General features: G+C 41.2%; 1 protein-coding gene across 1 annotated transcript in view; it reads right to left on the bottom strand.

Annotated features, from left to right (window-relative positions):
* Positions 1 to 27,976, bottom strand: part of LOC126456287 (uncharacterized) — a 1,473,557-nt gene that overhangs the window by 562,676 nt on the left and 882,905 nt on the right. Inside the window, exon 4 of the mRNA XM_050092039.1 lies at positions 16,452 to 16,533. Coding sequence (XP_049947996.1) covers positions 16,452 to 16,533 — 82 coding nt within the window. The remainder of the gene's footprint in view (positions 1 to 16,451; positions 16,534 to 27,976) is intronic.

Genomic DNA, 27,976 nt, shown 5'->3' with positions numbered 1-27,976 from the left:
AACCCGGTGAACAGATTTTTCCAATGTAGACTGCTTTCGTTGTGCTTTCCTGGGCAGCATCGGCAGCAGCTTCATGTATTGATGTTCGACACGCTATAAAAATGCCCATGTTCAGCATGAGTAATGTTAGTTAAAAACTAGGAGTGTTGCTCTGTCCAGTAACATTTGCCTATTTTTATGGCTCTTTACCTAAATAGGTAAAAGGGAAACCCTTCTAGGATCACTTTGTTGTCCATCTGTCTGCCCGAAAATTAAGACCCCTTCTTCTTGGAAAGGGTAGAGGTATTAAGTTGAAATTTTGTCAAATACTAAGATCAACGACCCCTTGGCGGTATAAAAGAAATTACACTTCTAAGTCAGTGCAGTCAAAAGGCAGGGCTATTTATGTCATATATTTTGATACTCGCAAACTCACTCATCAAATCTGTGTGGTACTTCCCATTGACCTAGAATCATAAAATTTGGCAAGAAGCAAAGTTTCAAAATACTACCACAGGAAAAATCCAAAAGTTGTTGATTTGTAATTACATCACACGAAGAAACTTTTTGCCATTTGTCGTCTGGTTCAAAATGGCTCTGAGTACTATGGGACTTAACAGCTGAGGTCATCAGTCCCCTAGAACTTAGAACTACTTAAACCTAACTAACCTAAGGACACCACACACATCCATGCCCGAGGCAGGATTCGAACCTGAGACCGCAGGGGTCGCGCGGTTCCAGACTGAAGTGCCTAGAACCATTCGGCCAATCCGGCCGGCATTTTTCGTCTGTCCGTCTGTTTGTCTGTCTGTCCATCTGTTATGCCCCCTTTTTTTCAGGAACGGGCAGAGGTATCAAGTTGAAATTTATGTTAAGCAATAAGGTGTGTGGTCCCTCAGTGGTGTAAAAGGTTTATTTTATGTCTTGAAGTTTTCAAGAGACAATTATGAATAAGAAAAGTATCAGTATTAACACGTTGACTGTAGAGCAGATTTCACTGGGCTTTTACTGGACAGTCCGCGCGCCGGAAACGTGATGTTCATGAGAAGCCAACAACTGTTATTGAATACAACAAAGAAAAACTGATATCGACCTTTCTGATCAAATGAGTGCACATAACAGTCCATTGAGAAGGGCAGTAAAATGGCATCGAAAGTTAGAATTCGATCTTTATTTAAACACCATTGCTGTGAATGTGATATACGTATTCCAAGATGTGGCTGGATGGAAAATGGCAGTCACAATATTTCGGAAACAGTGGGAAGATCCACTCACAGAGCATTTACATGAAGGAAGTCCTGTCATTGTCGCTACAAGAAGAAGCGAGCATCAGATGGAATAAAGAAGGAAAGTCGCATTAAGTGCAACTAGAAAATTAACTAAACATGTGGTCACCTTATCCAATATGTGCAAAGATAAACACATTCTTGTGATGAATGTTTCAATAAACTCATTTAAAACCACAGCATCTGTTTCTAATCTTTATAGCCCTGTTCCTATGCACTGATGTCGTGCAAACGAAAAGTGCATTGTCAATCCCCACAGGACTCACTGCACGCGTAACGAGTTAAAGACGTATGTTCATGCTACAGGTGTACTATGATGAGGAGCGACTTTATGTTTACTTCAGAATAGCCTGCGATTATTATTATAACCTCATTAGTAATACTGTAAGATAGAATACGAATTATCATGAACTGATAGTCTGTAGATTGTAGCAGTTACGTCACGTCATCTTAAATTTCTATTCCATCACGTCACACATCACAAGACGTTGGTGCGGTGTTAGTCGATACAGCACATTTTGTCAGGTGAGTTTGCGGATCACCTTACCCTGCATGATATAGACGGATCTGAATAGGAACAGTAAACTTAACTGACACTGCAAATTTAACCTGGCGAGGTGAGGGACGTGCCATGTCGCAGCTCATCCCTAAATTGTCATGCAACATGTTTCATAATCTCATATGCACACCCACTTGGTCATTGTAGTCGACCATTTTACGCTGCATAAAAACCACAGACAGTATTTAGTACTAATAGTGACTGGCTAGCAAACTGAACACTTCTCTTGCCTTCCTTTTATTACTGTGCAGGCCTGTCATTTTCTGCAGCCAAGAACGGCTCCTTATAGCTGACTCGGAACAACGCAGTTTACTTGAAGGAGCAGGGAAAGTCATTTGAGGTAACCATATTTTCCTGTACTATTGGGTCATCCTTAGTAATTATCATTAAATAAGAAGTTTCCGTTGCATAGTACTGACATTTCATTAAAATTTTCATGATCTTATGGAGAGCTTCCTTTCCCTGTACGTCATTAGGAATCGGACTAACAGCATCTCAGGGATGTCCTAATAGTCACAACCGGCACCCCGTAGAAGATGCATAGCTGGAGGGCTTTTGCGTAAATGTGATGAACTATAACTGCTACCTCTCAGCATAAATCTGGATGAGACCTGTAATATAGACGATCGAAGCTTAAGAAACAGCTGTAAAATTTTGAGTGTCAAGATGTATTCAGCCTCTCCAGTTTGTGTACTGTGAACACTGAGGTGACAAAAGTCATGGGATACCTCCTAATATCGTGCCGGACCTCCTTTTGTCCAGGGTAATGCAGCAAGTCGCCCTCCTCTGCAGAAATGTTGAGCCAAGCTTCCTCTATAGCTATCCATAAATGCATTTGTCTTTCCAGTGCAGGATTTTGTGCACCAACTAACCTCTCGTGTTCCATAAATAATTAATGGGATTCATGTTGGGAGATCTGGGTGACCAAATTATTCGCTCCAATAGTCGAGAATGTTCTTCAAACCAACGGCGAACAATTGTGGCCCAGTGGCATGGCGCAGTACCACGCATAAAAATTCCATCGTTTCTTGACAACATGATGTCCATAAAATGATCTCCAAGTATACGAGCGTAATCAAATGACCCAGTCTACTCCATATGTTTTTTAAAAACAGACATAATGTCTTATGGGATAACAGCAATCAGTGATTTTATAATGTTACTTAAAATCCGTCTTGATTGCAAATTTTTTTTTTTATTCATATGACCGGTTTCGGTTCATTCAGAACCATCTTCATTACTTAAAATCCGTCTTGATTGCAATTTTTTTTATTCATATGACCGGTTTCGGTTCATTCAGAACCATCTTCAGTTGAATGAACCGAAACCGGTCATATGAATAAAAAAATAATAATTTGCAATCAAGACGGATTTTAAGTAATGAAGATGGTTCTGAATGAACCGAAACCGGTCATATGAATAAAAAAAAAAATTGCAATCAAGACGGATTTTAAGTAACACTATTCCATATAGACACAGCCCACACCATTATGGAGTCATCACCACCTTCCATAGTGCCTTGTTGACAACTTGGGTACACGGCATCACGGGTTCTGCGCCACAATCGAACCCTCCCATTGGCTCTTACCAACTGAAATCGGGACTCATCTCACCAGTCATCTAGGGTCCAACCAATATGGTCACGAGCTCAGAAGAAGCGCTGCAGGCGATGCCGTGCTGTTAGCAAAGGCACTCGCTACTCTCACAACCCATTAACGCCAAGTTTTGCTGCACTGTCTTGACGGATACTTTCTTCGCACGTCCTACATTGATTTCTGTGTTTTTTGTTTTTGTGTATTTTTTTCACAGAGTGTTGCTTGTCTGTAGCACTGACAACTCTATGTAAACACCGCTGTTCTTGGTCGTTAAGTGAAGGACGTCGGCTACTGCGTCGTCCGTCTTTAGAGTTAATGCCTGAAATTTGTCGTTCTCGGCACACTCTTGGCACTGTGGATCACGTAATAGTGAATCCCTTTACGACTGCTGAATTGGAATTCCCCATGCGTCTAGCTCCAACTGCCATTCGCGTTCAAAGTCTGTTAATTCTCGTCGTGCGGCCATAATCACGTCGGAAACCTTTTCATGTGAATCACTTGAATAGAAATGATAGTTCTGCCAGTGCACTGCCATTTGCTACCTTGTGTAGACGATACTGCTGCCGTCTCTATATGTGCATATCTCTGAGCCATGACTTTTGTCATCTCAGTGTATATTTTTGGTGTTGTATTTCTGCAATATCTAACTCGGTAATATTTTGTCTAGGGCATGACCATAATAATATTCAAGAATGAAGATGCTATGTTAGAAATCTAGAATGTGGAGGCATAAGAAGCTTGGTACAGAGGAGAATAACAAAATTTTAAGAGTTCCGGTGAAGGATAAATTTCTTCAAGAACAATACAGGAAGGTGAAACTGATGCCAAGAACCAAATTCAGCTTTAAGGGAAAAGCCACGACTGTAGGGTTACTGCTAGTTTGTTTAATTGAATATAGTTTCGGCCTGATAGACTGGATCCAACTAGACATGTGGATAGTAACACACCCAAGTTATTGACCGTGTACGGTGTCTTTCGCGCCAGAGCTGACACTGGGAGATTACGTGTGCCATATGCGGAAGGAGGACGAGATTTGAGGCAATAGAGGCGCCGTACTAGAATGCTGTAGTTGGATGTGACAGATAGTGGCCCAATAAGTCAATGATCCACTAAAGTGCCAAATAACACAGTGCGATATGGCAACTGGAAATAGAGTAATTATTGCCCAGGCTCAAAAGGTCTCAAGAAAATACTCATAGAATGGAGAAAGTACAGATATTGAATCACTTTTGCAACGTAACGTCAGAATGAAAACCCAGAAAAAGCTAAAACAAATCTGCTCGTTGCCCAGTCTACCTGCGTAAATATTGGCAGAGATCAGATGCATTTGTGTGAAGAGGAAGAATGAAAGCAGAGTAAGAAACCAACAGTAGACCCCAAAATCAGGACTTGAGGACGAAGAATTATGGAAAAGTTATAATCAAAACCTCAATACGATACATTTCGGCTATGTGGACTACACTCGCAGATCGTCGACCACATAATATCAGGTTTCCATGTACTGGCAAAGAATGAACACCCCAAGACCCACAGCAAGCTGTGTTCACATCTTCACTGGCACTTATGAAGAGCTCTGGGAGTACTAGAAGTCTACAGTGAATGGCACGACCACACACCTAAACGGTCACGACAGCTAGATGTAACATTATCATGCACGACCGACAAATACTTACCGTGCACGTCGTTTACCACCTCATTTTCTCCATTAATGTTTTTGTTGTCAAAACATTATTAATTTATGACATTCGCGCACATACCACCATCAGAATACCGGAGAAAAAACATAAAACAGAACGTGCTGTCACATGGTTTCAGCCCTAACGTTGGTGCACAATGAGTATTAGGACTGAAGTAATGTAACACGATACTTTGTAGTATCTGATATTCTGACGGTGGGCTGTGCATGAAACATCTAAATAAATAAAGTTTTTAACAATAAATAGACTGTTGTTGATAGCGGCCAAAAAGCAGTGACGTAAGGTGAACTCAGTATTCGCATATCGGTCACATAAATCCTAAGGTATTTTATGTTGCAACTTTAACTAAATACGTACTGACGAAAGGCTGAAGCTAACAAACCTGACATTGCTGTATGTCAGCTAGATAAAAGATTGTGGCTCTTAATCGACGTTCAAATGGCTCTGAGCACTATGCGACTTAACTTCTGAGGTCATCAGTCGCCTAGAACTTAGAACTAATTAAACCTAACTAACCTAAGGACATCACACACATCCATGCCCGAGGCAGGATTCGAACCTGCGACCGTAGCGGTCACGCGGTTCCAGACTGAAGCGCCTTTAACCGCACGGCCACACCGGCCGGTTTAATCGACGTATATCACATGTTATTGGGACGTTAATAATAAGGCGGCTCAGAGGTAATTGGAATACAAGGACCGGAGCATGGAAGTCAGTAGAATGTGGAAGTTAAAACTAACGTTATCCATCCCATTAAATCATTGAAGCCCTCAGATCAGTACCACGTAAGTTGAAGAGGCGCTCTTCTAGAAACTCAAACTTTAGTAAACACTACAAAATACAAGACGTACGGCTGAGTGAACTAACCTCTATTGAAATTTAACCACACTAAATTCGGCATGTGACACTGTTCAACGCAAATTATGACGCCCGGATCTTGATCAGAGTTAAACAAGGGAGTTGACCGCGGTTCAATTTGACCGTCGCTCACGCCCGAATTTCCTGCGATGACCAGGATTTTTATAAGCGTATGGTGTTAAGATGGCGGGGTGTTTCGATGTACTGAGACAATACCTTAAGTCACTGATTTTTGGCCGTTAATAACAGCAGTTCATTTGTTGTTGAAATTTTATTTATTTAGGCGTTTCATTCATAGCCCACCAACAAAATATCAGATAGTACAGAGTATTGTACATCGTTCCTTATATGTAAGACGAACCCAGAAAGTTTCTTAATTAATTAATGAATCTTACCAGGAGTATAATTAAATTGTGCCTCCACATGTGACACATCACCAATTTTTTCAAGAAGAGCGCCAACCACAATCGACTTTTTGTGATTTTTTTATTTTTGTGATACATGAAGTTCAAAAACCAAATATACATCTGCCAAGGTAGTTCGATACAGCTCTTGAAAATTCTCGAGAAAATTGACTTCTAAGTTTTCCGAGCATGCTTAATACGTTAAAATGAAGCAATTTTTGTCGAGAACGTGTGTGGCTCTGTGTCAGCGTGCTTTCTCGCTGCGTGGCTTCGGTTCCACGCAGATTAAAATTTTTCAAAAAAGGTGGATGTTATTGAGCATTTGCGTGAGGTGTAAAATACAGAAAGGTAGAAAAAATTGAATTTGTTGTTTTCTAACTATACAATCTTGATTAACAATTTTTATAAAAGATCGGTAATTAATAATGTTTGTTTGCAATAAAAACTGAATTTTTGTATACAGTATATAGTTAGAAATAAGAAGACGTGCATTTTTCATAAAAATGACACGCAGATGTGTCAATTAGCATATATTTGACGAATTTTATACTTAAATGACTCAGGTATTCGAACTAAACGGAAGAAACGAAAAAAATGGTCGAAACGAGACCCTGTACATTTCTTCTTTTATACTGCAGCCGTCAATTCTTTTATTTGCAAGAACTCATGCTTTCGCACTGATCAAGTAGAGACCTATATATCCATCTAGTACTTCGAAAAATTTGGTGTTCCTTTGTTTTACATTTCGCCAACCGTAAATGAACGGACCAGTAGCAAGGTATAAACACAGTTCTGCTTGTTGACGAAAGTGAGAGCATGTGACAGTGACTTACTTACCAGCGATTGAGTACAAAACATATGTGTAGAGGATTTCGTGCGCAAATTCATATCTCTATTAACATCTTTGCATCTCCAGGGCGATTTCCATTGCAAATCAACGAAGTTAACAGCTGTCAAATGCATGGTTGGCTGACGACGGTTTGCCGATCGGCGATTAATGTTTGTGCACTGCAGAGCTATTTTAGACGTGGTTTACCTTTAACAGTGAACACAAGACCTTGGTTATCTTGCATTTTGAAAAAAGGTTGGTGCACTCGGCCAGTAGTACTCTTCCGATTCACCCGCAACTTGCGTAAAGTATTGTAGAAGTCATCACTCAGAGAGAAACTGCAAGCACAATCGGCATTTCACAAGAACGTGTGGGTCAAATTATTGCTTTTCTTGGCTATCAGAAGATCTGTGCGCAATGGGTACCCCAGATGCTGACTCCTGAAATGAAAGCGCACAGACTTAAAATTTGCCAACAACTCCTCTCACGTTAATAGAATGAAGGTGACGCCTTTCGCCATTCTGCTTTCATTCTCTGATGAATCTCCTTTCGTGTGATACCTTCTGCTGTCAAGTATTCAATGACTGCACGTTGCTTAAATCGCATTGACCGACAGTCTGCGCAGTACACTGTAACAAAACAACCGTTCAATGCTAAGACATCCCGCCAACTCCGGATGTGAGAAGAGGCTACGGAACAAGCCAGTACCTGAAACATATCAACGCTGCCAACTGGTGAAGAGTTACGAAGGTGGAGGCATTACTTTTCAGTCAACCCTCGTATTATCAGTCAGAAACGATACCCTCCAGATAATTGTTTCCACGATCCGAGTTACTTATTGGTCCCACAGCGCATTAAGTAGAAGAAAAACGTGTAGGGTTGTTCTCCAGCAAGCCTCTCCACTGGCTTAATTTGGTCCTAGCTTGGGAGAGCAATCGAGAGACCACTATGCAGCACTCCAGTATCACCTGGAGCTTCTAATGTAGTGGGTACCGCTCAAGGTTCTCAATTTTCTGTCAGCAAATTTGGATCGTGAAGACGGCGCATAAAATTTACATATGCCATGAGCGAAGAAACGTTCACATTAGAGTTCAGCATGTTACCTTCAATTTGGAAAGTGAATGCATTCAGCGACTGTATGTGACTTATAAATTATAGAGTGCAGCAATCAGTCGTCCTTTTTAGATTTTATTATGCACATCCAGATTTCGGCTAGTAGTTAGCCATTCTCAATGCGCTATTTTTTATTCTCAATGCATGTGAATCCCTGTCGTTCGGGCGTCAGTCACAGTTCTTTGAATACTATGTACTATATAACACTTTAGAGTTACTAACGGAGGCCGACAGATAACTGGATACAAGTGTTTCGCGCATAGCTTACATCTGCATTTCCAGAATTTTCTACAATAGAACAACGTGTTGCCAATCTGTGGAGAACACCAAGCTGACAAGTCCCTGAAGCGGAAAATATGTGATTAGACGAAAACTGGAGAGAAAATTGCAGCAAGAGCCAGGCACATTAGCACTGGCGCAGAAATAAAGACTGAAGAACAGCCCAAATTAGACAAAGCTTGATGCCTAGATGAAATACGATAGTTGATAAGAGAGCCGCAGTTGAAAATCTCAGCCTGAAATGACTAGAGCATTTAATGAATTCAGAGGAACAGGTATCACAAAGGGACAATTACTATTTGCACTAAATACGTTCCAAAAGATAGCTCAGTTGTTAAAGATCATGACGGAATGAGCAAAAACTTCGCTGCTCTTTAGCTGTCTCATACTACGATGCAGTTATCATTCTGAGTAAATGGGAATGATTAGGAAAGAGAAGTCGGCGAGTGAAAATACCAGTTGTATTGTCATCTTAGAAGCAGGGGCTGAGGAGCAAGACCAAACACTAGAGACAATGAAAGCCTGTATGTTAGCTGTATGAAGTCAGACATGTTCAGACGACATTATGACAACATTATTAAGTCCTGGGTACACTCCTGTAGAGAAATACCAAACGTAATACCCACACAATGTGTGGATAAAATGTAGCAGAAGCTGTATATGAAGATATGCGCGGAAGAACGGGCTAACCCCCAGGTGTAAAAGCTTAGAGATAAGTCTTGCTATCTGTTCGTCGTCACGGGAACTATCAAAATTGACATTGATCCCACCCGTAACAAGCAACAAATGGCAACATTTATCTATAAATTTTTACATTTGAGGGTTAGCCAGTTTTTTCGCACATGACTTCAATTACATTCTCTGCCAGCATCTCCAGATACAATTATGCACAGAAATAAACGTTCTATTTTGTAAATCAGGGAGAAACTTAGATCGCGCATTAGGAAACCAAGGACGATTACGAAATGCTATCTTCTCAACGAAATAAAAAGTATCGGAATTTTGGAACAGACTGTTGACGACATGAGGACATACAACGACGGTGCTGCATCTGGATGAAATGAAGAGAGATTATGATGTGGTCATTTTATCGCTCTTGTCTTCGGGAGACTCAATTCAACGAAATCGTATCAGTTTTAAGTAGAGTGCCTAATGAAAAATCTCTTATACTCATAATGATGAAGCCTTTCTGTTGGAAGGGTTTACTGTGCTGAAGACAGTAAGCGCTGATTGATGATGTTCTTTAGATCCAAGAAGCACACTTCCTTTCCTAATTCAAGGTGCCACACAGTTGATCCTGAAAGACGCGTAAAATATCAGCGTTACGTACCTGTCTGACAGATAACAGCACAAGGCTTCTCATTACATATTAGGAAATGCTGTGATGAAACAGTACCATTGCAGAACAACGGAAGGACTGAAATTTGCTGACAAATTAAAACCATCTGCCGGACAGGCAGTCGACCCTGGGATCTTCGCTTTCCTTGGCAAGTACTTTCACAGTTTTTATCTGCCAGGAAGTTTCAAATCAGCGCACACTCCGTTGCAGAGAGAAAAAAATTATGTGAACAGAAGGATTGCTGGAAGATTTCAGAGATTGCAGTTAGTCATATTTCCAGAACTGTTTAATCAGATCTATAGAATGTGGTGAATTTGTTCATAATCTTGATTTCAGTCTTATGGAAAACATGAAGGCATCATGGAACACTAAAATTAAGTAGCGTATAAGTTCTCATAACATTTAAGAGGAAGAATTTGTAATCAAGGCTGCATGATCTGTCTTCCACGGTCCATGTTATGTATGAATCTAACCCCAAGTCAGCATACTTAAGCCAATATCGGATTAACAGTGTTTCATTGCTCACATGAAAGATATCAGTCTATATGTCGCAAATGAGGATCAACAAGAAAGCTTTCTAAGCCTCACTGAAAGGTTTCTGAGGAGATCAGTATCGAAACGGGCCTCGTTTATACTTCAGTCTCAGTTGCATATTTTTGATGACATGACATTTTACGATCACTCTGAATCATTTTTAGATCTACGTATTTGCGTCAGCAACCCGTCTTGTCTGTGTCACAACCTCATATCACAGTACGACTTAGATCTGAAGATGACCCCAGAGATAGAAACATCTCATGTAATTAAAAATAACAACTAAGACTGAACAATAAATGAGAATTGCTTTAAATACCATTACGGTTGCTGAATATGTTGGCTATAAATCAATATTGAGCTACACAGAATTCTTAGAGCTGTAAAAGGGGTCTGCAGCAGGTATCATACAAGCTTCAATTTGGTAAATGTGTTGAGGAAATGAAGAAATAAGAAACTTACAGGTATTACACAATTGGTCACGTGAAATAAATTAAACACAGTTGAAGAAAAATATGGACAAGCAACGTACTTGACGTGTTCGGAAGATGCTCAAATCGAACTCATCCTTAAAGAATATGAACAAAGTCATTAATAATAATGCTGCCCTTAAATTAGGTGCTCCAGGGGACCACTATGAATCGCGGTGAGTACAGTGTAGTTATTGTCTTTGATTAAAAGTGGCGTTCCAGCTCGTACCACTGTGTATTTCGTTCAGTTACTTTCTGTATTATACTCTGCAGTCAGTAAAAACGAGATGAGCAAATGTCATAACTTTGAAAAACTAACAGTTACTACAGGAGTCTGTCGAAGCTACTGACATACAAATGCACATGTTCAATAAGCTATTTGCTATACCTATATAAGTTCGTGTTGAACTACTTTCTCTTGCTATACTAAGTACGAAAATAAGATGAGATCATTTGATACTTCACTACTTTTCTAAATCTATATTGTATGTCAATACTAACACACGACGTGTGATAACAGATTGTTATCAACCAACTTACCTGGAATATATTTTTTCGCATTTATGAAGTTATTCGGTTTCAGATTCCAGAAAATGTATAACTCAGAAGCAAGTATAAGAAAGACAGAGTAAAGGAGTTTATTCCATTTCCGGTGCCGCAGCCGTTCTTTGTCTAAGCAGGAAATATTGGCTGCAATTCTCCTGCAGAAGTGCGCTCTTTTTAGGTTTCAGCAGCGCACTTAACAACGTTTGGCGATTGACCACCATTCGGCAGCCGTGAAAGCGAGAAACATTCCCAATGTACTTGTTTTGGTTTTCTTTACTTCAGGTGGTTTGTAAATACAGATTCACAAGAAATTAACATCAAATTCGATAGCGCTGATGCATTAGATTCATGAAGCAGCGTCGTTTTTCTCCTACTCACACACAGTAATTTGGCAGCAGGCCAGTATAAACGCATACTGGCATATTATGTCCTACTAATTGGAACAGTTAAGTACCTATACTCTGCCAATAACGTTTCCGTTGCTAAGAGCTTCCGATGATAGTTTACACATCCGTGAACACACACACACAAACTTTCACACATACACACACACACACACACACACACACACACACACACTACTTAAACGCACATTACTTCTGAAGAATATATCTGTTCCTTTATCGCTGTTTCTGTATAAACGGAAGGCCGTTTTCATGCTTATGGCTGTTGGTAACATGCAACCGGTAGCCTTGTCTCGTACAGATAGCAAGAAATCGATTGATGTAACAGGTACGACTTGTGCTCGTGCATCGTCTCGGTGATGAATGTACGATCCAGGAATAGCACCTATTACGGGAGGAAAACAATTCGCTTACAATCTGTTGCGGCACGGGAGTATTCGCGTGACAAGCATTCGTGTTTTGCTCCTTGATGTTAGATATTTCAGAAACATCCTCGTTCATCAAGTCATTTCAGCTGTTGACTGAGGCTGTACTAAACTACTGGCTACTAACGGCAAGAAGTCATGCACAAAGCGCTGTCCAAAGGCGTGCGAAAGCGACGTAAGCTCTTTTGCCTTACGCGCATTGCGTATTATCTGATTCGGCACTAATTACTCATTTCGGGGTCATCTACGAGTCCTCATATGGAAAGTAATTCAATTACCACGGATAATCTTAAAATCTCAGTGGTATTAATTGGAAATCAGGTGGAATTTCCTATGATTCACTACTATCAGACTTCGTTAGTGTGGAGGAAAAGGCCATTAAGCGATTATATTGTATTGCTCGACGTTGCATCAAGAACATTTGTTGTTCCGTTCCTTCGAAATTAATGCTGGAAATCACAAAATAACAGTGGAACTGTATCTCTTTCGTGTTTTGGCAATATGTGAACAAATATACCTCTTTAGATGCAAATAAGAACGTCAATTTCCATTTAATTAATTCAAGAACCTGTGACCAAGAAACTTCTTTCGTGGAAGACGACTGGGGCATTGCAGAAGAACAGGGCAGTCAAACAGAAATGTTGGAGAGTTCAGAGAGTTCTTGACTGCGTGTTTAAATGCAAGTATGTTCTCGATAGTACACGAAGATACCGAGACCTTTAGTGGGTACCTTGTCAATTAAATATTGATTTCCCATGGACCCCACACGGAGCCGAGAGTTCACGAAGTGTGGCGCACAGACCGAATAGTGTGACAGCGTATATCTCGGTTCTTATTATGATAGATACTTCCCCTGACACGTAAAAACGTTCTGCTGACACTAATGACTCACACTCCCTTACACTTCACTCGAATTTCTGCTACGGGAATATTTTTTTATAAATGTAATTAGTTTTGCTTCAAAAGCGGATGTGCTGAAGATTGTTGCCGTTTGCGACTGACGTGTAGCAACAATTATGGAACTACTTTCTTCTCTGTTGGGAAATGTTTTACTGTTTTTGTCCTGTTATTTTCAAGTCAGTGCGGTTTTCTCTTCAGCTGCATGTGTGGTGGCGTATTGGTACTTTAATTAACGTAGGTATTATATTTCATACAAGTTTCCGACGTTCCACATTCACTGATTTGCCTGGAAGTGTAACGAACAAAACTTCACGTTGTGGGGTAGATAAACGACAACTTTCTGCAGAAGGTCGAGTCTTCTGGTGTAAGAGACTCGTAAATAAACTGTGCTGTAATGTACCGTTTAATGCCTCCCAGGATCCGTAGAAAAGTAAAGAAAGGGAAATGTGTTGTCGGTTTTTCGCTCCTGTCAGTTTTATGGCACTACACATGATCTCTGTTGTAAAAACTATGCTAAAAAAACAATATAATCGATACTATTGGCAGCCATTCAATTTCGCATTCAGAAGTGTAGATTTCTGGCCGCTTGACTAGCTGCTAACAAAAGCGAGACTTAGTACCGTGTCTGCAATGTACGAAATGGTTGATACGTTGTGTGTACAGGGGCACCATGGATGAGCGTCCCGTGTACACAATGAGGTCATATAGTGGGTGGAACAATACCCATCCAACGAGACACCGCTACGTAACAGACGAGACTCGCAGTCCCCAGAGATCAGCTATTACCGACTTAAGGTTCGGTGCAGAAGTTTCCAACTCCATTTATTTCCTACCAATATCTCTGTGGTGGATTCAGGGTAATGTTTCTACAGTTAAAAAAGACCAAGGCGCACTCATTGCCAGGTATTTGTTATAAGAAATCGTTGATCACCCATATTTGTACTCACAAAGATGTTACATCATCTGTGAAGACTTAGAAGGCACGCGTGCGTAATTGTAAGAACTATCAGACATTCAGTCAAACAGTTTTCACTTGTGCTCTGCTGACTGCGCTAATATACGGAAAAATCGAAAGAAGCATTGGAGTAGTAACTGGTAGGGGTCAATTTGGATTCAGTAAAACAACTAGTGTCAGAAATGTGCTTAGTAATGGAAGGTAGAATAAAAAATACGAATAAAAGCAAGAGCCCTTAATGGGATCTGCTGATCTCCAAGAATCTTCCGTCACTGCAACGTGTAATAAAATATTTGAAATTCTCATACGAATGGATGTGCAGTACAGAAACGTGCGAATATTCCATATTGTCTTTAAAAATTGGGATTAATGGATGTGGTAAGTCAAGAATGGTATGTATGTTGAAATGTGTATCGTACAGGGCTGTGAATTTTATTTAACTTGTTTATAAAGTAAAAAATAATGAAAGATGATAGTAAAGAGGTGAAGATGGGTGCAGTGTGAGTTGGAATTACGTCACCGATGGTCCATAATAGACGAAAGTTGAGAAGCAGAGTTAATAGTATAAAATCATTTCAAACGAAGCCATCAAACGCAAGGCTCGAGCAGATCATTTCCAAGAACGAGGAAAAAAAAAGAAAAATGAAGAGGTTGTGCGAGAAGAAGAGAAGAAAACCCAAGAAGACTTCCTTGAGGTTCATAGTTGGTCAAATTCAGAAAAAAATTAGAAAGCATAAGAAAATATCAGAGGAAGAAGAAATGTGACAGAGGAGCGGACGCCAATGGTAAGGGTCGCACACGTCGTAGGATGTCTCGTCTAAAGAAAGGGAGGTACAAAACAGATGGATGCAACAGAAAAATCACAGTATGTAGACAGCAACGACTTGCTAAATATCAGAACTGAAGAAGACAGACTAAAGACTAGAAACAATTACATCACCTCGGGAGTGACGTTGCATTAGATGGCCAAAGAAATGAAAATGGAACGTCACAAGCGAATCGGCGAAGGCAAATAAAATCTTACTTCAGTAAAATATTTTATGCATCGTAATGAAGTGGAATTTGTAAAACTGCACCTGTTTACACATCATTATAAAGATATCACATGTGCACTATAGGAAAACTGGATCTGAAGAAGTGGGAAGCACCTGAATGTGGTTTCAAGGTGGAATGTGGACATATATGATTAAACAAGGTACAAAGTTAATGTAAAATCCTAACCATAAAGGGATTAATTGGATACCTGTTAAAGCATCAACAAATGGTTAAGTTCTTAGTGGCCAGAATGGTAAAAAGTATAAAATATTGAGGAGGTATGCAAGCATTGGTACATTTTAAAAATATGATCGATGATACTGAGTGTTATAAACATTTGGAGACGAAATGGTTAGCAGCGGAACAAATGATGGCATTAAATAAGTCTAACGGTCGATGCTTACTAATTTTAAGTCCCTGTTTGTGAAGAGTGGAATCTAGTTTTAAGGTCGATTAGCTATACACAGGGAAAATTATTACAACGAATTAACTCAGACACCGCCTCATCCCCATTGGATAAAGATTTTACTGTACTTCATATATTCCATTAAAAGAGCTCAAACTGAGAAGAACATTTCAACATGTCGATGGATGTGATGCTTGGGCAAATCACATGCGGAAGACTTGCACCAGGCGAGCGAACATGTATTAAGGTCTATGGCAATGAGAATTTAGGTACCTGTAACTACAGTAAGGAATCTTCACCACGAATTTTTATCGTACGGTTTCTCTTGAAAAAGGAAAGGGGCTAATGACCGTGTGTGTAATTGTGAATTGTTTTTCCTTTTTTCCCATTATGCATTTAGAAGGGACTCAAGAGTATTGACCCATTTTAGTCAGGCCTGAGCCAAATACCAAGCAAACAGGTAATGGGTTGGAGAGTGTCCGAACAGTGAATATTTTTGAGGGGAGATCCAATTTAGGCAGTCGTCTTATAACCAAACATACATACATGCATACATGACAAAGTGAAGAGCATGTGTGTCAATGTGTTACGTAGTATCATTTTATACCGTTTAAGGTGTTTTCGAATTTCCTGACTGAGATAAAAAAATTTTAATCCCGCTGTTGCTTACAATTTCTTTCACTTATCCAGAGTAAACGATAACTTCATTTGTTAATATTCACTGCCGATCTGTTAAGTGAAAATCCGTACATCATGGATCACGACACGAGAACACACAAGAGAGCTTACGCCGCTGCAGTAGCGCAGGCTACAGTAGAGTCATCTGACGGATACATACCGAACGTGTGGCGGCACGTGCCGCCAGATAGCAGCACCTGCAGGATGAGGCCGGCAGAGCGACTGTGCAGCATGCAGCGCCCCTGCGGACACACGGCACAACAGTCGTGCAGCAGCCAAGCGAAGGCAGAGTAGAGAACGATAGAAGAAAAGCTTTAGAAGAACTGCTACGCTAGAGTAACGAGAACAGTGCATCATGAAAGTACAGGTTTCAAGTAAAAATTACAGTACAAGCGTCATGTAGCTGCAGAGGGCGAGAAGAAGCAGATTGTTTTCCCTGCAATGAGATAGTTACGTAACATTTCATTTTATTAAAAAAAATTATGACCTATTTAAACATTAGCAGATGTCATGATGAAACATAAATATTGTGATGAATATTGTTGTAGTCAGGAAACAGTGTTTCAAAAACAAAACTTACAAGTTGGATACATACAACATAAAACAGAAAGCATGAAACAAATATAAATACAAATACAAATATAAAAACAGAATTGTGTGAGACTTTCCTTAATTGCGAGAGAGTGTACTTGATAAACATTTATCTGCTATCTTCAAACAGTTACACATCACAGAAGTCAAATTTTACTAGACTGTCCTGTGACAGTGGTTGCATTTCTTGCGGGTGAGACACTGGCACCATGAAGCCCCAGCTGCTACGTAAGCGTTTCAAATTATATAACTCAGCAGACAGAACTGACTTAAAAGTAACAGGACCATTCTGCATGGTCTTTTAAAGAATACAAAGAGTAAAGGCCACATGGAAACATAGTGCAACAGAATGTAGACGTCTGCTTTCACACATTGCTTGGGAAACTATTTCCATTATTCTTTTTATTTTTTGGCGCTTATATTCTTTTTTACCAAACAAATGGATATAGATGAAGCGTCAGTGGTCTGTTGAAAAAATAGCGACCACAATCTAGTTTACGTAACTATACCAGACTTCCCTTGAAGCGAGATCGGGGAATCTCAGTGAAAATACGACTTTAGGATCAGGATTTGAATCCTACTACAGCTGTTTCTTATTTCTGGATTTGTTTTTGTCGGTGGCTGAACAGTCCCAGAGGAATTCGGTATAAGTGGTTTCACTTCAAACATTACTTCATAAGAACTCATCCAGTTGCCACCTGAAAACCACGCTGTACACTGGCATGAGATAAGCCCCTCTATGACGAGCTACTTTTCTGCGTAACCAGCAGTCAGCAGTCTTCGTTCCTTTCAAAGAACCTACTGAAATACTGTTCACTGTTCTCTATGAAGTAGAGAAAAACTGGCAAAATCAGCAATAGCTTTCGAAAACTCGCACACTATACCGAGGCGCTGCACACTGCTTGCGTTATCCGCACTGTTACATAACGGACAAAGGCTGTGAAAGTAGGGCGTGAAAGTACATAGAGGACAGTTCCCACATCGAGAGAGCCCTTTACTTCCATTAATGGCCCTCCAATATGCAAATCAAACAACAATGGCGGCAATGAGCAGTCCTGATTTTTTGAGTTAGCCTGTTGTATAACTACGTCAGTGCTGCTCTAACCTACTACGCGTAAATAGATTATCCTTACATCACTGTACTTGCTACCACACCACCCAATAAAATAAACACCACCACATAAACAAATGAAATAAAAAGAGAATAAAGAAATTTATTTCTTAGAACATATCAATAGCGTTCTCCAAAACCTATGAATGAAACATTTGTTTCATTGTTTTACGAAAGTCTCTCCTCTGGTATTAACTTGCTTCTCGAGGACCTTAGTGTCTGCTAAAACCAAAATCGTCCTCATGTGATCTACTTTCAATTTTCCATTCATCTATAAAGTACCCTTGTGAGTAGAGCGCTATTTTTGACCCATGTGAAAGTAGAGTTATTGTGGGACCAATTTCCACGTGTTTTAGCTCATACTTTATTCAGAATCGTAATAATAAATCTTGTGTTCGAAACCCGTTAGATTTTTGGCAGTTACACATTATTGAACGTGCACAGTTGTTCCACCCAGTGGCCTGACACAGGTAATTCACCAGTACCGCACACATGGGCGTTTGTTCCTTCAGAGTTCGTACAAAGGACTTTGAAATTTAGAATCATTACATCTCTCCAGTTGTCTTCTTGCATCGTGTCCACCTTGTTAATTAGACAGGAGTTGGAATACAAAGTATGGTTTCCATCTTCAGTCCCAATTTTCGACTTGCATTATCTAGTTATCTTTTACCATCCGTAATCATTGTTTTCCTTGTTTATTAGTCTGTGCGCAGCATTTGTTTCAATTCTCTCTTCGTCCTGTGTTCTTTAGCTTTTCTACAATACCTGACAATTTCGTTTCTGTGTTTCCTATACACTGCTGTTGACTTCGAACATCATTGTCTTTTATCTTTTAATTCCACTATCTCATTTCACATCATGGTTGATTCTTTTATGCCTTTCCAAAACCCAGTACCTCTTTTGCTGCTTACTTCACCTCTTTTAGTGCAATTCTATCGGTTTTCCGCGCCAGTGATTCCATGAAGAGTCATTATTTCTTTAGCTTCATGGTCTTCCAATATAGCGTTAGTACCTAGTTCCTTCAGCTTATCTAGTTTCTACGAATTCACAAGCTACCATCAATAACAACGTCAGCACTGAGATAATTTTCCAATCCTTAACTTGATTCTTGAAATTTTGTTTTATCAGACTATTGTTAAATTGATTTCTTCCTTTATTTCCTGCTTCTTACATCAATACTGCTTTGCGATGTATTTTTCGTAAAGTTCTTTCGCGAACACTAAGTGGCATCTAGCACATAATTACCGAGATGGAATTTTTTATATTTGTATGAAATTTTCACTTGATGCTGAGGCAGGCCCTATCAGTCTCTCTTATAGCTATGTGGAAGTGAAATTCGATCGTGAAAAAGCCGGAGAGAAAGAAGGATCTCATCTGAAGTGTGGTACTTTACAAATGTCTTAAAAATTGGACACACAGCTACAGTTATGATACACTGAGCAGTTACAAACAATAGGAGAAGAGGCAGGGACTCCACTGCACCCTCGGTAGAACACGTGTGAGAGACGCGCTTTGAAGTGTGCAGAGAAAGCTGGGAGAAGAGAAAATTCCACTGATTCACTGTGAAAGACTGCGTCTTTTAAAACGGCAATGAAAAATTTGATGACGTTTTCCCTTTTTTACATCAGCGTAATTTGTTCGAAGTAGACGTCCTGCAGTGCACCATCTCGGCTGGTTTTTCTTCTTCACTGGCCTTACGACTTCTTACAATCCGTTTACGGATACAGGCGCTAATAAGAGATTGTGAAATATCATGAATGCGGTAGAAGTCCGAACAACTCGCACTTAAGATCCCTCGATTGTTCCATTACCAAAGCCTTTCTGTGGACCATTCCTTTGTTGTAACGAAACATTAGATGCTTCTTTTACAATCCAAACAACTTCTCTGACAGTTCTAGATCCATTTTGTTCTGATGAATTGTGCAGCATTCTCCAATTACAACGAGGAAAAAAACTTTTTAATACTTTTGGGCACTTAATTTCTTATCTTACCTCATTTTTCAGTCATTTACTGATTCGTCATAATGTCTTTTCGATATAAACTAGATAATACGAAAAAAGTAATACATGTAAGTAATTTAGTTTCTCAACTGGAAAAGAATTTATATCTTTCTGTCTTCTCGTTAAAGCATCTCGTATAGCTTCCTGTACGTTGAATTATCTGTTACACCTCTCGGGGAAGCGGCCAGCGGTATTCGCCCATCACACTGTTATTCCAGTGGCTCTGGCGCCGGGTTTTCATCACTTCAAAGTCTTTTGGAAAACGCTCCTCTTTCCTTGACTGACTTACCCGAGTTTTCAGGGGACACAAAATCAGGATGAATGTTCAGAAAGAGTATGTTGAAGCTCATCAAACAGGCAACATGTTGGTGACAAATATTAGCACAAAGTGTGTCTTCTCTTTAGCCTTAGAACTTATTAACAAGTTCCTTGAACGATGCACAAGTTATCGTACATCTCTTTCCGAATGTCAGGACCAACAATGATGCACGGTTTCAATTTAGCTGCTGACATATGAGGAAACTTCTCCATTTTTTTTTCATTAGGGTCAACTTAATGTGTAGAGATGCTAACAGAATGTTTTGGATATATGAGGTTCTAGCACAAAAAACAACAACAGTGAAACCGATTTTCATGGATGTTACAATACATGGGCTACTAACCAGTGTATCCACTTCAGAATGTCATGAACTAAGAAAGTACACCAGACATGCCATCTGCAAGTACTTGCTCTGATGGGCAATTCCGTACCGATCGACCGCCGTGTCGTCCACTGGCAATGGCGTCATTCTAATGCAGCATGAGGGGCGCGGGGCCAGCACATCCCTCTAACTGCCGAACTCAGATTCCGAGCCCTTGGAGCCGCTACTTCTCACTCAGGCATCTCCTCACAAGGCTCAGTGCAGCGGCGATCCAGTCCCCCCCCCCCCCCCCACCACCAACAATAAAACTCCTCCCAATATCGAGAATTAAACCCGATCCTCTGCATAGCACACACGGTGAGCACTTAGCTAGGAGCCAGACATTGAAACAAAATATAAAGTATAAACTAATTCTCTAAAAATGAGTTTTTATACAGTGATTGTTAATTATAAAATTGGTGCGTGATACGACTTTCTGTTATCATATTAGGACTCACAAAACAAAAATCAAGATGGTAAGTCACTGATCGACCAAGGTGTTTTAAATCTTTAGCGTGTGTTAGTGGTTTATGCGTTGTGAGTTAACCAATAAGAAAGGAAGTCCTCCACTGACACTGGGCGTGAAGTTTCTGCCGAATGAACGACGACCATCGACCTCTCCTCTGCCCTTTGGTGATTCTTCCGTTTCTGGTCTGAAGTGGTTGACTCATGTCGCATCCTCAGTAAAAGTGAGCTGCAACGCCACACTGTCCCCTTTCTCGATCGTAAATGCAAGTTCAGACAGGCACGCCAGATTCCAGTCGTCATTTTCTTAACTATATAAAATGAAGACGCAGCCTCTACATAACACCAAAGTTTCAGTTGAAATTCGTTATTATTAACTTTTGACGGCACGGTATTCCGATTTAACGAAAGTGACACAACGCGAAAACTTGGAGATTCCCATACATGTAACACTCTTCCGCAGATCAATTTTACACCTTGAGCAACACGTAGACCTATCAATGTATCATAAATTTTTTGGTATCAACGTCTTTACCAGCTGAGAAAATTACTCCCTTGAAGCTGTACACTAGAGCAGTAAAGAGATGAAATAGCGAGGACAGACGTGGATATTGATAGGTGAAACAGTAACTGACGGCAATCGTAAATATAATTGCAAAATATTACGAGCTGCGAAACTGAGAGGAAGGAATTAAACAAGTATGGTTTATTTTTTATTCCGACTGTGAGCACAAAGGGAGTCACTGCACAGTTGCACATTTACGCTTGGAAGAGTTCTCCAGATTCCAACCAGTGGATCTGAAAATTCTCCATCACGAATCCAAAGACAATACATATAAAATATGTACTATTCTACTTATAATATTCTATACATACTTTCTGATCAAAAGTATCCGGGCACCTTTAAGCAGACATTACTTTCGACCGTGGTCAGTAACAGAAATAGCATCAGTTGCAAACAACGACAGTCGTAGGTGATATCAAGGCAAAACACGAGCCTGTCGAAGAATGGCTGGATGTTGATAGTATGTTATTGGCTGTTCTCTGAAGCCACAAATATTGTGCAGACCGTGCGTTCAGGAAATGCCTCCCTGTCAGAGTCGCTCTGTGTGGTGTGTATGAAATGTACGTGCAATAATCTGTTTAAGATTATGCAGTATCTTTCCCTTTTTCGAAACGTTTTTATCATGAAAGATTCAATTCTGTTAACTCACAGATGTCATATGTGGAAATTTTGCAATAAAACGTCCACAACGACACGTTCAGAGAAACTGAACATTACTTTGTTATCTCTGAGCACTGATCTCTGCCTTGCGGTCGTCATTTTGCTCATAGCGAAAAATCAATGTGATATTATGTTGTTCTGTGTGAAGAACGCTGTGCATTCTTCATCGAAAATGTAACACCAATCTATAGCAATTAACCTCACGAATAATTTAGTGGATAACTTCCCTGATGTGCAGAAATGTGTCACAAAAAACTCTACTGAAAGGGTACAGTTCTCATAATGGTGAATGTTTGATTGCAATGAATACTACAAAAGGAAGGGTGTGTGCTCGTAAGTGCCTCCTGGGGACTGCACAGTTCATTAAACTCCAGGTACTATTCTTGGCAAACAAAACACAAAATCAAGTAATCTGCGTGTTGTGCTGACGCCGCAAATAATAACGACGAGCATCTGGATTAAGTTCAAGCTTCAACTTCATAAGCAGTTACAATCAAATTTTACGAGTGCAAATAAATAAACAGTGCATCCACCCGGAATACACAGTATAGTTGAGTTCGCCTTGCTGCCATTTCATACTGTATTTCGCAAAATTCTCGATGTATTACTGTTGAGTTCGTCCTTGTGGCTCAACGCCTCATTTACCGGATGTCCCGAAATAAGCGCCCAAACTCTTCTCCATGCGATGTGGCCCCGTTGTTTAGACAAAAAAATCCCCTCCTTGAAATCTTGTACGACTGAATATTCCCAAGAAAAAGTGTAATAACGTATTTCATGTAGCAACGATGAAGGAAGGTGAGCATCTTCAAGGGTATTTTCCGTTTCACAGAGACAGTGGATAATTTCATGTCGTAGCAAAATGATGACCTTGTAGTTTCGATTACCAAAGGTACTGAGTTTCAGCCCTCTCAATCCTAATGAACTGAACGTTAAACTTTATCATGAGATGGGAAGATATGGGGCTATAAAGCTGTCATCAAACTAAAGGATCGTTTGAATGCCACTGTGCTATACTAGGTATGGTCGGATTGAAGGTGGTATGCTGTTGTCTTCCACCGAACTCCGCACTGACGTATGAATTGTAGGGGAACCTACATTGTAAAGTGGACCCTGAACTATGGTGAATCTCGGAATTTTTCAAGTTATGTTGCCAGTGAAACTTCCTGGCAGATTAAAGCTGTGTGCCCGACGGAGACTCGAACTCGGGACCTTTGCCTTTCGCGGGCAAGTGCTCTACCATCTGAGCTACCCAAGCACGACGCACGCCCCGTCCTCGCAGCCTTACTTTTGCAGTACCTCGTCTCCTACCTTCCAAACTTTACAGAAGCTCTCCTGCGGACCTTGCAGAACTATCACTCCTGAAAGAAAGGATATTGCGGAGACATGGCTTAGCCACAGCCGGGGGGATGTTTCCAGAATGAGATTTTCACTCTGCAGCGGAGTGTGCGCTCAGGTGGTAGATCACTTGCCCGCGAAAGGCAAAGGCCCCGTGTTCGAGTCTCGGTCTGGCACACAGTTTTAATCTGCCAGAAAGTTTCATATCAGCGCACACTCCGCTGCAGAGTGAAAATATTATTCTGGAAACATCCCCCAGGCTGTGGCTAAGCCATGTCTTCGAAATATCCTTTCTGTCAGGAGTGCTAGTTCTGCAAGGTCTGCAGGAGAGCTTCTGTAAAGTTTGGAAGGTAGGAGACGAGGTACTGGCAGAAGTAAAGCTGTGAGGACGGGGCGTGAGTCGTGCTTGGGTAGCTGAGATGGTAGAGCACTTGCCCGCGAGAGGCAAAGGTCCAGAGTTAGAGTCTCGGTCTGGCACACAGTTTTAATCGGCCAGGAAGTTTCACATCAGCGCACAATCTGCTGCAGAGTGAAAATCTCAATATGTTGCCAGTGTTGAAACACGTGACAGAGAGGGGATCGATAGCGAGGAAGGAGGATTGTGAGATAGAGAGAGCAGGGAGGAGGAGGTGGACAAAGAGAGAGGGAGGAAAGATGGACAGAGAGTTTGTTGAGTAGAAGGAGGAGGAGATGGACTTAGAGGTGGGGCAGAGGAGAGGGACAGAAAGAGGTGGGGGGTGGGGGGGGGAGGACAGACAGAGAAAGGAGGAGAGGGAGATGTACAGAAAGCGGAAGGAGGAGATGGTCAGAGAGAGGGGTGGGAGAAGATGGAAAGAGTGAGGGGGAGGAGGGAAAAATGTTGGAGGCACGTGAACGGTGTATGGGGGTAGTGGTCAAGTGCCAATAAAGATGAGGAGAAGGAGATGAACGAAGAGAGGGGGAAGAAGATATGGTCGGAGAGAGGGGCTGGAGCAGATAGACAAGGAGAGGGGGAGGAGGATACGAAGAGACAGAGTGGTGAGGGGGAGGTGGAGAGATAGGGGTAGGAGGATGAGGTGGACACAGAGACAGACGGAGCAAAAGGTGGACGAAGAGAAGAGGGAGGAGGAGATGTGTGAAAAATACAGGTGCTGGACAAAAATACGGAAACGCCGCGAGAAATGGATACTTGAATATAAATGCAGATGCTAGCCAAACCTACAAGTTGCGCTATTGTATTTGACGACGAACGGCACCTAAGCAATGTCTTCAATACGTTATATGTTTCAGTCATGGTCAGAACTGCGTACAACACACTTGTTAATGCATTATGTCGGAGCTAAGTGAATTCGCACACGGACAAATTGTCGGTGCTCGTATGCTACCGTAACCAAGATAGCCGAAGTGTTGCTATTTAGAGACACACCATATCGAAGATTTGTACTGCATACAAGGCAAGTGGATGAACATCATCCACTACGTTACAATGGGAACGAGACTGTGTTGAGTGATTGTGATAGATTGTCACTGAAGAAGATTGTGAAGTAAATAGGAGGACGACACCTGCAGAACTGAATGTCACGCTTGCGAACCCTGTCAGTTTCAAAACAACACGGAACTCCATAAGCTGCGATTTACAGAGCGAACTGGAACTCCAAAACCAACATCATCGATGCAAATACTCGTAACAGAGCAACGTGGTCCCGAAGCCAAAAGACCTGGTTGTGGAGCGATGGGAGAACGTCTTTTGGCCGGATGAGTTTCTTTTTCAGCAGAGTTTCCAATTTCTGACCGAGATTAGGTCCCAAGGGTAAAACGGAGGACGTTTAGTGACGATTTTGACAGCTATATCGTGGTATTCCACAGGGCCCTTAGGTACTCTGCAATGCGGAATTACTGCTAAGGACTATGTCATCATTTTTGATGATACAATGGGTGATACAATGTTTCTTCCCCAATGGTGATGCTGCATTACGAAGACGACAGAACCCCTGTTCACACAGATAGCATACTATAGGATTTGTTTTGTCAGCACTAGGGTGAATTGTCGCGTCTCTCCTGGCACCGAAGTCACCAGATCTCAATATTAGTTATCCTGTACGGTGTACTTTGCATGTACGACATCTCATCCACCTTCATCATTACTTGACATTGCCACTGTTTTGCAGAAAGAATGGCATAAGATTCCCTTGGAAACCATACGAGGCCACCGGAAACTGCTTTGAATGGCAACGGTTTACCTGCGCTGCGTTAGGTATTGCAATGTGTTGTGTTTTGGCCGGCCGTAGTGGCCGTGCGGTTCTAGGCGCTACAGTCTGGAACCGAGCGACCGCTACGGTCGTAGGTTTGAATCCTGCCTCGGGAATGGATCTGTATGACGTCCTTAGGTTAGTTAGGTTTAATTAGTTCTAAGTTCTAGGCGACTGATGACCTCATAAGTTAAGTCGCATAGTGCTGAGAGCCATTTGAACCATTTGTTGTGTTTTTGTGTATCTATATTTCTGGCTAACCTCTGTATGTGCCGGAAACGCGCAACAATGAAGTATACAGTAGCAGTAAGTAAAGTCTGTGCCGCGAGCCCGTGACAGTGTTACTGGAGTGACTGTTGGTAGAACTCAGCCATTCTTAGCCGCGGCGCTAGGAGGAGGAGGGCGGCGGACCCGTTGCTCCAGCTGCCTTTTACCCCCAGGAGTGTTCCTCGGTACTCATTTTGATAACAGTCTGGAGTGGACCTGATGCCGTCTTAGTGGGTCTGGAAAGTGGAACCCGGGATCTCCAGCTTCCAGGACCGGAGTTCTACCCGCGAGACCTCGAACGCTGCAAAGTGCGTATGCAGTGTACAAGACAAACAAAATACTGCTCCACTGACGCAAACTCCCACGTCCACGGGCCTTAAGCATGGTGATACATCAATTTCTACCAAGTAAATCAAGTAAAGTCGTATGGAATGAATTGCTGTGGGACACCGAAGGCCAGGTTCAGCCGTCGAAGTGGAGAGCTGTGTGTGGCTACCTGTTAAGTGTAGATGACTCTAATGGTGTGTGTGTGTGTGTGTGTGTGTGTGCGTGTGCGTGCGTGCGTGTGTATGTGTGTGTGTAGTGTAGTGTCGTGTTCGTGTTGGATATGATGAGCGAAGGGAAAAGGTGAAACCCCATGCTAGCACACAGCCACTGCTCTCGAAGAGCAGCAGGAGTCCTGCCGAGCTTAATGTGCACATCCTACGGGCGGATCACCATCAACAGTGTCGTAGACCTCACTTCTTGACACACTGCGGAGAAGTTTGCAATTTAATCCAGGACAGTGGCGCAAATACTTAACGACAAGGTAAAACAATACTGCTGATGTCAAACACGATGGTCTCATTTTACTATACTGGATTACTGTGGTATTTCTGGTTCTTCCATATAATTTTTCTTCAGTGATCGTTACTACCCCTCCTACTGTATCGCAGATAGCTTACTGTATCACAAATTTACTAGCAAGCGATGGATTCAACGGTTTTCGAGAAAGCAAGTTTGTGTTCTTCAAATCCGATGGTGAAGAGCTGGGCGCGAATTTTGGGAGAACTGTACAGAAATGGGACGTCAACCAATTAATCTACAAATTGCGTTAACAGTGCCAGTAAAGCCTGTACTACTGAACATCTAGCAAAACAGCTATTATTTTTAGGGACTATATACCAAACGAATACCTTGAAATTTCGCTTACTAGATGCTGAAGTCCTTTCAACTGTTTGTCGATGCTCCAGGAGTAATGTTCGAAACTGATTTTCATGTAGTGCGCTAAAAATTCGCAGAGTACTCTTTGCCGGACTCTTCGTAGTCCTCGTATAACATTAAGAAAAGCAGGATTAACAATCCCCCAGTTCTATTTCTTATAACAGCTGCGTAGAAGTGAACAGAAATTTCAAAAAGGCAATTAAATACAGAACAAAGACAAATACATGCTACGTGCATAACAACGATTACAGAAAAGTTGGCAAGCAGCTGCAGATGAATGAAGAAACTGTAATACACGTATTTACTGTCACATTTAAGGAACGATGCTACAGAAAGCTATCAAATAGCATACAACCAGATAGGTAGAATGAAAGAGGCTAGAGAAGTAAAGTTCAGAGTAGAAGCCGTATGAGAATGCATGCCGTTTAAAAATTTGTTTAACATACCTGTGAAAGAGACATACAACTACAGAAACGTAAAGCGCTCCATGGTGTCTGTATGCCGGCGTTATTTGCCTCCTCCATTATAGCGAAGAGGGCGAATGTATAAAACTATGAATGGAGAAACGCTTATACGTAA

Source organism: Schistocerca serialis, chromosome 2 (assembly GCF_023864345.2).
Source record: "Schistocerca serialis cubense isolate TAMUIC-IGC-003099 chromosome 2, iqSchSeri2.2, whole genome shotgun sequence".
Lineage (NCBI taxonomy): Eukaryota > Metazoa > Arthropoda > Insecta > Orthoptera > Acrididae > Schistocerca > Schistocerca serialis.
Note: the sequence above shows the minus strand (reverse complement) of the source record. Positions and strands in the feature narration are given on the sequence as shown.